We start from the raw sequence: 11,161 nt of genomic DNA on the forward strand, positions 1-11,161 counted from the left end.
AGGAGAAGCCCATTTCCCACAGTGGTTCCAGTTTCATACCCCAGGATGACTCTCTGGAATCTGAGTGAGTCTCAGTTCCCCCCTGCTGAGTGGTCATGAGCAAAGCCAGCTTTGTCCTCTTCTAGGAGGATAAGGGAGCCAGGGTGCCTGAGGTGTGCCCAGTGTCCTTTAGTTTAAGAGCAAGAGTTGGGCTGTGTGTTGAGAGTCTGCTTCTCTTGGGTCCCTGGACTTTTTGGCTAGTCAGAAGGAGAATCTGCTTTAGGGGGTGCTTTCTTATAATGCTTCATGACTCATCCCAGCCCTTGGACCCTGGAAGCCCCATGCTGACCACAGAGAGGTGACTCCAGAACAGGGAGGAGGAAAGCTGGGTCAACGTTCCCAACCCTGTGGGCAGAGGCTGGTCCCACATGAATTGTGTTGGAATGGAAAAATTGTTGGTCCTGGTGTCTGTAGGCCTACAGGAGAGGCCTTTCTTGGGGTCAGTCTCCTCATCTGTCAAGGGGGATAAGGATATCCATCTGCACACTGTCTGGGCCTGAGGAAGGACAGAACCAGGACTGCTATAAGCAGCTGTGCACTGCCTATCTCAAGGGCTGCCATTACATCCCACATGGTCAAACCCCTCCGCAGCATTACTGTTAGATGACATTGGAAAACACACAGTGGAATGGGGTGAGGATTCCAGAAGGAAAGAAATAACCAACAGGCATTTCTTCAGGGTCTGATGTTCCCGTTTTGCAGATGGGGAGCTCAGGCCCAGCAAGCCAGGTTAATAAGTAACTTACATGATGTGAGGCGCAAAGTCTGGATTCAGAACCAGACCTTCCTGGTTGCCATTGGCCCATTTGCCTTGGTATCTAGTGCCTTCTGAGAAGGATTAATGTCACTTTTCCTGATTTTTCTGGCCGTTCTCAGCCTATCAGAGTGGCGCCTGGGACTGTTATCTCAAAGGCAGTGTATGTGGGCCCCTCAAGTCTTCCATTCTTGGTTGGGGGAGGCCACATGCAGGGGACCCTTCTCTCACCCACATCCCACCTTGGCTGCTCCTGCTCCCACCTCTCCCACTGGGCCTTGCCAGGAGGCTGGAGTGAAGACATAACAGGATTCTGTTAGGGAGGGAACTGCTTTTGTGTAGAAAAATGCTGTCATAGGCAGCCTGAGGGCAGAAGGGGAGGAGAGGAGAAAACAAGAGATGGCCAGAGTCTCTCCTTATAAAAATAGCCCAAATTTCACTTTCTCTACGAGACCAGTGCAGACCTCCCTGTTTAAAACTGAATCTCGTGCCTCCCAGCACAAGTCAATCCCTCACCCTTGGTCTTTGTCTTTTTGCCAGAGTAGTCACCACATTCTAATCTATCCTGTAACTTGCTCGTTTATGACTTTATTTGTGTTGTCTGTCTCCCCCTCTAGACTACACTCCAGGAGGGCAAAGTCTCTGTCTCTTTGCTCAGACACCTCCCAAATGCCTGGAGCAGGCCTGATGAATGATGGATGCTCAAAAATATGTTTGTTGAATGAATGCGTGAGTTTGGGGAAGGGAGAGAGAGCTGAGCCACAGACCAGGGCAGAGTGGGCAGCAAATGGACAAGGGGTGTTTTTAAGAGCAGGGAATTTCAGGGTTTATCTTGCTGCTGGGGGTGGTGGTGTGAGGTGCACCCCCAACCCTTGCATTCTAGGTCTTCACCACCCATCTGCCTGCATGTGTGGTGTGTGTGTGAATGTGTGTGTGGTGTATGGGTGTGCATGTGTCCCAGTGTGTGCATGAATGTGGGAGTGAGTTTGTGGTGTGTGTGTCTGAGGTGTCAGAGACAGCAGAAAGATGAAGAGGGCAGGGAACTCAAGTCCACACTCAAAGCCAGGAGCCCCTACCACACAATGTGAGCCCTCACCTGGGCCCTCACCAACAGTGGCTGCCCAGATAGCTAGGGTGGTTGAACCGCCTGGAGTGTGGGAGGTGACAGCAACCGTGGCTGTGGGCCCCTCACTGAGGTACGTAGGGCATGCTGCAGGCAGGCTTTATGGCCCCTCCACCCTGTAAGGCTGCACAGCAGGTTTACCCTCATCTTGGCTGGAGAACCCTGAGACTTAGTGAGGTTAAGACACTTGCCCCCGGGGACATGAGCCCCCTTCCTGAGCTGCACGGACCCCATGTGGCCTGATTTTGAGTTCTGACTTTGCCCCAGGTGTGAAATCTTGGGCAAGTCTGTTAGATTTCTCTTCTGTGCCTTGGTTTTCTCATCTGAAAATGGGCTGATCAAGGTGACTGCTTTACCGGGTTGGTATAAGGCAAAGCTTGTGACTCACTATCAGGTCATGAAATCCATTCAGTGGGCCAGGCATGATGACATAGCATGATACCAGGGACACATCTTGCTCCCTGTACATTTTGCCAAAAGCAGGCCTTGACCAAAGTTGCTCTCAATTCCTGGATGCCTCAGAGAGTTGAAAAATTGCACAGCTGCTAAAGGGTTAAGTCGCCTATGGTTCTTTGGTTGGGCAGGGCCCAGGCTGGCCCAGAAGCCCCTCCCCGCAGTCAGCTGTGCTTTCTGGTTGTGCAGCCACCTGCTGTATAAAGCCCTTCACACATCTGCTCCAACACACCACCAGGATCCACCTGCTACAGGGAAGCCTCTGGGCCAGATCCAGAAGGTGAGGGGCTGGCATCAGGCTGCAAGGGGGGGTGCCTAGCCTGGGAGAAACTGAAGCCAGAGGAAGGGCATTCAGGGCTGGCTGGGGTCTGGAGCATTTTTGTGGCTCTTGCTCCTTTGGCAGTGCTCAGGAGAGGGAATGCTGGCATGGAGAGGTGCATGGTCTGGGGTTTGGTCTGTGAGTGTGTGGTACTGTGTCCTTCTCACAGCCTCTCTGAGCTCTGGCTTCCCTGAGTGTAAGATGACAGCAACGGTGGCAGGATTCTTCCAGACAGTTGAAAATATCCAATGATAGAACAAGAGGGAAGAACTTTGCAAAGGGAACACTTGTTCTCGTTTTCCATACAGGACCCCCTGCCCCGACTCCCACCTTGCCAGTCCCTCTCTTCCACAGTGGTGGTGAACAGGGAATCTGGTCCCACCACCCTGGCTCTGCCTCTCTACTGTGTGTCCTTGGGCTGGGTCCTGACCTCTCTGGTCCTCTGTTATTTCCCTCTGAAAATGAGGCCAATCATCAGGTCTACACCATAGGGCTGAGGTGATTTGTGCACTTAATTGACATGGCTACTGTGGCACCCTTCTCTCCCTTCCCCTCCTCCTCTATACTCACAAGGCTTGAGAGGCCCTTCCCAGGAGGCCCAAACCCTGAACCTCTCTCCCTACTGGGGTTCTGGGCCTGGAGGGGTGACCAGGCATAGGGGGATGCAGGGTGCAATGCTCAGAGTATCTGCCACAAGCTCAAAACCAGACAAACTTTATTTTTCTCCTTGGATCTCTAAGTGGTGGGGCCATTAGATCACAGAATCTGTCTGCTCTAATTGGACTAGTTTTTCTTTCTTTTCAGTGACCCTTAATAAGTTAACCAGTGGGATGTGTGTGTGTGTGTGTGTTTGTTTGGTGTGTGTTGTGTGTTTGCTGTGTGGTGTGTGTGTGTGATATGTGTGGCATAAGTACTGTGTGTGTTTGTGTGGTATGGTGTGTATGTGATGTGTGTATGTGTGTGAGGCACATGTGGTGTGTGTGTGTGATGTGTATGTGTTTGTGTGGTGTGTATGAGTCTGTGCTATGTGATGTGTGTGGTGTGGTGAAGTGGAAGGCAGGAGGGGCGCTGCAGCTCCCAGGTTAAGATCAGTTCTCCCTTAGTAAGTAGCAGCTATCACAGTGCAACTCAGCTTTGGAGCCGGAAGCACCCAGAATGGAGTCCCAGTTTTGGCCTTATGAGCTAAGTGAGGTTGGGCAGCTTTCATTATCCCTCCATCGGCAGGCTTCTCCCCTGTGGAGTGGGGCAACAACCTTTATAGCAGCACTGTGCCCTGGGACCTTCTGCAGTGAAGGAAATGTGTCATACTTGTCCTGGCCGGTACAGCAGCCACTGAGTCCTGGTACATGGCTGGTGACTGAGAAACAGAATGTTTTCTTCTCATTCTTCCAATGAATCTAAACTTAAGTAGCCACATGTGGCTTGTGGATGCTATTTATAGGATAAATGGGCTAACAATCAGGAAGGACTCAGTGAAGAGCCAGACACTTCCAGCCGTGCTGCTTTGATACACAGGCAAGTTGAAATTCTGGGAGCTCTAGTTCAGGATCCTAATGAATACAGCTAAACTTTACGGATCAGATGATTCGCAGGCATAGTGAGACTGGTGACACACCAGTCAGAGGTGTGCCGGGGCCTCTGATTCAGCCTTGCAGGTCAAGTGTGTCCAGGCCCAGGGGTCTGGGAGTTGCATCTGTTGGAGGCAGTGTAGAGTGGTAGTTAGGGGCTTGGGCCAACCCCAGCTCTAACACCTCCCAGGAGTACACCTTGACTTTGAGTGCTTTATTTAACCTCTCTGGGGTTCGATTTCCCTTATGAAATGAGAGTGATGCTAACAATAGTACCTGCCTGCTAGGGTGGAGGAGTTACATGAATTAATGTGCATAAAGTGCTCCGAACAGAGTAAGAGCTCAATTGGTGTCTGCCTATCATGATGGTGATGGCAGCAACAGAGCCCCTAAGTGCATTATGTGAATGTAGCAAGATACCAGCTAGAGGATGGACATTACACTCTGAGAGAGGAGAGCCCAGCTTTCTTCCTGGACCCCCATCCTTAGTGGGGCTGGTGATCGTCTGCTTGCCTATTTCGTACCTGAAGTGGCTCTGGAGGAAATGCCCTGGGCTGTGTTTCCTATCCGTGTGTAGATGGTTCTGCAGTCATTCAGGATTGGGAAAACTCAGACTGATGTAGGCGTAAGGGTAGGGTGGAATCTGCATCACAGCTCTGTCTTCCTGGTTGAGGATGCTGAATCTGTCACAAGGACGGGCTGTCAGCTGGGCTTGTCAGAGTGTGATTACAACGCTAGTGGATGTCACACCCCAGCATCCTTCCCTCCGAGCCCCCAGACTGCCTTCTTTGTGTCTCTTCAGGCTCAAGGCTCTGCAGCCACGATCCTTGTCCCTGGGAGACGTCAGAGCTGGCACCATGAAGGGCGTCCTTGTTGCTGGTATCATCGCAGCACTTTCAGTGTCAGCTGTAGGTGAGGAAAATCATGTAGCTCCCTTTTGGGATGAAGACCATTTTTTACACCTGATCAAAGTGTTCTTGCTTTCGGTCTCTGGGGTCCTCTCACATGGCCTCTCACTCAAGGTGTGGTCAGTGGAGAATATGAGACCCCGCTGTGCGCACTGCCCTCAGTGGAGCCGCCCTGTGTCAAGGTTGGGTCTTCCCATTGGGGAGTGGTGGACAGTGGGGAGAAACTAAAGGGGATAGCTCCGTCTCACAGCTTCAAGTTTGGGTGGCCCCAGAGGGAAGGGATACCATCCCAGCTATTCTTTCATCCTGAGAGAGGTGCAGTACTTTGCCCAGAGTACACTCTATAAATGTCTCCTGAATGTTGACGATTCTGGGCATCTTATCTCTCCAGAATCCCTGAACTGTATGCAGTGTAATTCATTGGCAAACTCCTGTGTCGACAGCACCATCACTGAGTGTCCCTCAGAGGCCAACACCAGCTGTACCAGTTTCTTGACCTTAGGTGAGTGTGGGGTGCTCATCACCCCTATTTCCGGGATTTTCACAGGACAGGAGCTGGAGAGGGTGGCCAGGGAGTAAAGGAAGGCTGAGATGGGGCCAGGCTGTGCAAAGAGAGAGATGGGGTCATGAAGGTGCCTCCCAGGAGAAGCAACACACAGGACTCAGATGGGAATACAGGGGCAGACCTGGGCAAGCAGAAAAGCCCCTGTGGCTTCTTGGAATTGCTGCTCTTGACTGAAATCTCATTCTAGACCCGTATTAGTGGACGTGAAAAGCAGGGGCAGCTCTTAATTAAATTACACAGCAGGCGATTTGCTCTGGGTCCCTGCATTCTTCAATTTTTCTGCCCTCCTTTTCTCCTCCTCAGTTCTCCTTCCCGTTCCAGATCCAACATACTTTCACTCAAACTTCTTCCCAAGGTGTTTTGCTGGCATGAATGTTACCTCTCTCTCAAAGCACTTACATTTCTTTTTAACTTTTTTATTATGGACATTTTCAAACATACACAAAAGCAGAAAAAGAATATAATGAACTGCCATGTAACCACCACCCTGTGTCAACAATTTGCCATTTTTTTCCCCTATAAATACTTCACTATTTATCTCTAACAAGGACGTTTTTTTTCTTTTTACATAACTACCATACCATTATCACAATGAAGAAAATTAGCTATAATTGTTTAATTTCTTCTAATACCCAGGCCACTTTAAAAATGTCCTAATTGTTTCAAAGACGTCATGTTATAGTCAATGCACTGGACTTTGGATCAGAATAAAATCCCCACATTGCATTTTGCTGTTAGGTCTATTATGTCTAATTTGTTTCATAACAGCTACCATAACGTTTTTTGTTCAATCCCATTTTTTTGTTGGAGAAATGGGGACATTTGTCCTGTAGCTTTTCCATATTCCAGCTTTGGTTGATTGCTTCCTTTTGGTGTCACTTCGCTTGAACTCCTATTCCTGGTATTTCTTATAAACTGGACTCATGCTGTTTAGTAGAACTTTCTTCAATAATGGAAATGTCTACATCAGTGCTGTCCTATATGGTAGCCACATATGGCTAATGACCACCTGAAATATGCTTAGTGTGACTGAGGAACTGAATTTTAAATAGCCACATATAACTAGTGGCTACTATGTTGAATAGCTCTGGTCTAGAAGCTTGACTGGATTTAGGGTCAGCATCATATTGCACAAAGGTCCATCATGTCTGCTTGGCTATTTTTAGAGATGCTAAGATGGATCAGTGGCCTCTGGGGGTGTTGTCCTGGAAACCACCCGTTTCCAGGCTCCACATCAGCCTTTCACCTGGAGTTTAACCTGCATCTCTGATCATCTCCTGCTGAAGGAAGGAACTACCTCATGGGAAAGGATTTTTCTTTTTGCAGGAAACCCTCTCCAGTGTCTCCAAAATCACATTGAGCTGAGGGTATGTTTTCTGCCCTTGCCTGAAGCAGTTACTATTCAGGGTCTTCACTCTCCCCAAAGCCTCCTCACGCGGGGCTGACAGTCTGTGTTTACCTTTGTTTAGCAGGGAGCATCACATTGTACCAGGATAAGGCTTGCTCTGCAGAGAACTGCAGTGAGGAAAGGAACGTGTTTGAGGCCTTCACCGTCCACGTGTCTGATGGAGAAAGCTTCTATTTTGCAAGTCAGTGCTGTCAAGGAAGGGAGTGCAATGACACCAATGATGCCTCAGGTGGGTGCTGGTCATGCGCCATCCTCCCTCTGTCTTCCGAGCTTCGTCCCTTCCTTTGCCACCTGAGGTCCTCACCCTTAGATTGAAATCTCAAGCCCAGGTTCTTCAGTGCATATCACTATCACATAGTCACACATCTGTTGGCTAATATTCACAATAGCTGGCTAATATTGACATTGGCTATAGGTTCGTTTTAGCTCAAAATCTTACCTTTCCTTTCTCAGCCCAACACACTCACAGACCAGAGTTCTAAAGATTGGATGGTCTGTAAGGGCAGATCTGTGGGCTTGTACACCGTAAGCATTTTGGCAGGACATGGGGAGGGATGACTGATGTCTTCAAGGCAGGATCTGAGACTTCTGAGCATGCAATTGCTCCGTTCTCAGGATCTCTCTGACTAGAGTCTTTGCCTGCCTATCCCCTTCTGCCCAGGGCAGTACCATATTCTGTGTGATAACACTGTTCTAAGTTAATAACTCTTACTCTACCCAGTTCCTCCACTGGAGAATACGTCCAGCAACGTAGAGTGCCCTGCATGTTATGGATCTAACGAAACTTCCTGCAGTGTGAAACTCCGGAGATGTTATAATGAAGAACGATGTGTCAGTCTAGTTGCAGAATTTAAGAATGGTACATCTTGGAGTTCCAATTTCCTTTTATGGGACTTGAATTGAAAACATGTCAAGCCTTGGGTCTTAAGTTCTGGATTAACAAAGAAGGGCTGGGGGAGGTTAGTAGGATAAGGCGATAAGATTAGAATGCCTTTGAGATCGCGAGGCTGTTAATGCTATTTCTGCCTCCTTACTCCAGAGCCATTCCTCCCAGGCTGTCTATCTCCTGAACTCTGTTCTCTTGCGGCTTTTAATCAAGCCAGGCTTGTTTAAGTGTATCGTGTCATTCCTGGCATTTACTTCTTTGCTAGGTTGCGTCATTCTGTAGGTGTGAGTGAGTGTCACTTTTATTACCTTCTATAGCTACACTTTTTTCTTCTCTACCTGTCACTGAGAGGTGCTGGCTCATGACAGCTTGGGTCACCTGGAAGAAAGAGTCAAACTGGGCTTTAATATCCAACCAATTATTTTTTCTACAAAAGTAATTTCATGTTAACCATTATGAAATACAAAATAATGATTATAAAATACAAAACTTATAAATGTTCAGGCAAATGTTGTGCCTGAATGTTTAAAGAATAATACCTTTGTTAGGGTAAGTTACTTACTGTTCAAGAGCAAACTCCAAATCCTATGGCTTAATGCAATAGATGTTTATTTCTTTGGAGATGTTCATTGTGGAGTCCAGGGGCCTGGGTTCCTTCCATCTCAAGGCTCTGGCCCCCACCCACTCTGGACTTGGCAGGTCTCTGCTGTATTCTTTGCATCTCACCAGCAGGTGGGTGAAGAGAGGGAATGGAGGAAGGCAGGAAGGTTTTTACAGGCAAGGCCTAGAAGTGAATGTTTCTAGGATTTTTTGTTTGTAAATTTTGTTCAAGGTCATTTTTTTTAATATTGTAGACATGTTCCAAGCAACACCTCTTCCTAACTCACTCTGTCTCAAACTCCAGCACCTATATTTGCTATGAAACAGCAAAAAATTGCTTTCTTCACTGGGGTTTGGAGGTTTCTCTCTCCTTCTGAGAGCAAGTTTGGAGTTAGCCTTGGACTCAGACTGCCCTTCCTCTGACAAGTAGACAGTCGCCTCCTCCAGCCCCTTCCTCCCCTGTGAACTGCCTGTCCTCCAGGGCTGTTTGAGTTGTATCCAACAGAGCAATACTGAAACGTAGTAAGTGCTTGATAAAAGGTAGCCACACACAACCATATCTTTGCAAATTCCCTTGGCTTTTTCCTAGGACTTTCACCTTTAAACAGGGTTAAACACAACCCAAGCCAGATTTAGAGTAAAGGCATGCATGGTCTCGTTGCATCTCCTTTGGTTGTTTTTCCCTCTTCTCAGGGAAAATTCAGGCAGGGAGAACACAAGTTCAAAGAGGAGTTGGGGTGGAAAGCAGAGCCTGGAGGAGGAGAGCCCAGGAGGAGTCTAGAGTGCTGACTCCCTCCTGGATTGACAGCAGAGGGCTGCGGAGGGTCTAAGCCCATCCCTAGATTTCACCACCTGCCAGCTACTCGGGAAAACACGGGAGATTTGAGTCGCAGGTCCAGCTCTGGCCCTCACCTGTGATCTCAGGCTCTCATCCACCTCCTGGAGCCTCAGTTTCCTCTGGGGTTAGGTGGGAGCAGGAGTCTAGGCCCTGACCTCCATGGTCCTGCTACCATTACCATTTGGTGTTCCTGATCCTGGGCTCTTTCCTGCCAGCTCCTGTTTCAGGAGGCCTAGGGAGGAAGGGCAAAGGGGCTTCAAAGTCCTTACTGTCTCTTTTGTAACCACAGAGACTCCTAAGCTCGTGCTGAAAGGCTGTTCCAACATCGATAACTCCACCTGTCAGTTCCTGTCTGCTGAAAACCGGACAGTTGGAGGAGTCACCTTTCAAAATTTTGAGTGTGTAGACACCTCCAACTCCCCCTCAACGCCCAACTCCACTGAGCCCCCCCAGACCACCACCCGCAACACCGGCTTCAAAGTCTCCTTCACCCCCACGGCCCTTGCCAGTCTCCTCCTGCTGGGGTTGCTGCTCTGAGATCCACCCCTGCCTCCTCGTTTAACTGCCATAAGTGGCAGTCACAGCCCTTCAGGTCATGCCCTGTGACAGCCACATTGTTCTCCATTATTAAAACATTGGTTCATTCGCTGACCAAATCTGTCCTGATACGTTCTGGGCTGGGCTTCCTTTGAGTGCTGTCCAGCACCACCTCTCTGTTCCTTGCCTTTGAAATCTGTGCATCTTTGTGTGTGGCCTCCCAGGACCTCCCTGATCCCTGCCCATCATGCTTCTGAGAAGAAGACCCTTCCACCTGGCTGGCATCTTCTGCCTGCAGCCCTGCACTTCTAGGAACCCACGTGCCATTGTCCCCAACCTTACACTCAGGTGCCCCAGCTGTGCCCCATAATGCCCTGTGTTGACCCCAGTGCTGATATCTAGCTATTCAGCAATTGTCTCAGCAGTGGTCAGAGGGCCACAGTGATGTTTTCTGGAACCCTGTCACCATGGGGCCCAAAGTGGGATGTAGAGGGGCTGCTGAGGCCTGGCAGACTCCACTGCCCAACCTCCCAGTCACGGAGGTGACCAACACAATGCTTGGCTCGGTGTCTCGGGTGACCAGGTGTCCTGTAGCCTTGCACAGAATGGAAGGTGGCTGCAAAGCCCCAGTCCCTCCCCTCAGGGAACATACAATCAAAGGCAGAGTTCTTGACTCCATATCAGATACCCCGGGAGCAAGAAAACCATTCAATCCAATATGCACAGAAGTCCCAGTTTAGTAAATAAGGCAGGCCTTGAGCTGGACTTGGAAGAATGGGGTTTTCTGTAAAAAAAATTTTAAAGATATGAACCATTGTGGGTCTTTATTGTCCAAGCTTGCTGACAACACACCAAGAGCAAAGCCACCAGAGAGGCCATCTTACAGTAGCTCATCAGCATGTTCACTCTTATTTATTTTACTTTTTTATTTTGAAATAATTTGGGGCTTACCTAAAAGTTGCAAAAATAGTACAGAGAGTTCACCCAGCTTCCTCTCATATTCCTGTCTTACATAACCACACTATAATTACTGAAAACAGGAAGTTAATATTGAAACAATATTGTTAACTAATAGACCTCAATCATATTTCACCAATTTTCACTAATGTCCTTTTTCTGGCCCAAGATCCAATTCTTTGCATTTAATTGTTATGTCTCCTCAG

The 11,161-nt window shown here is 48.7% G+C and overlaps 1 protein-coding gene across 1 annotated transcript; it reads left to right on the forward strand.

The window, feature by feature from the left end:
* The first annotated feature begins 5,062 nt into the window (after window positions 1-5,062).
* Window positions 5,063-10,133, forward strand: LYPD8 (LY6/PLAUR domain containing 8). The gene is made up of 5 exons (XM_087443045.1): window positions 5,063-5,168; window positions 5,556-5,666; window positions 7,199-7,366; window positions 7,859-7,996; window positions 9,751-10,133. Exons 1-5 carry the CDS (start codon window positions 5,114-5,116, stop codon window positions 9,996-9,998), a joined length of 720 nt encoding a protein of 239 aa, XP_087299171.1. The 5' UTR covers window positions 5,063-5,113; the 3' UTR covers window positions 9,999-10,133.
* The last annotated feature ends 1,028 nt before the right edge of the window (window positions 10,134-11,161 follow it).

The sequence above is a fragment of the Ceratotherium simum genome, chromosome 18, assembly GCF_057802395.1.
Source record: "Ceratotherium simum simum isolate JZ-2026a chromosome 18, ASM5780239v1, whole genome shotgun sequence".
NCBI lineage: Eukaryota > Metazoa > Chordata > Mammalia > Perissodactyla > Rhinocerotidae > Ceratotherium > Ceratotherium simum.

Coding starts and splice junctions, on each gene's coding strand:
- LYPD8 (XM_087443045.1), top strand. CDS start 5,114: ATGAAGGGCGTCCTTGTTGCTGGTATCATCGCAGCACTTTCAGTGTCA. Junction 7,367..7,858: donor TGACACCAATGATGCCTCAG/GTGGGTGCTGGT, acceptor TACTCTACCCAG/TTCCTCCACTGGAGAATACG. Junction 7,997..9,750: donor AGTTGCAGAATTTAAGAATG/GTACATCTTGGA, acceptor TTGTAACCACAG/AGACTCCTAAGCTCGTGCTG.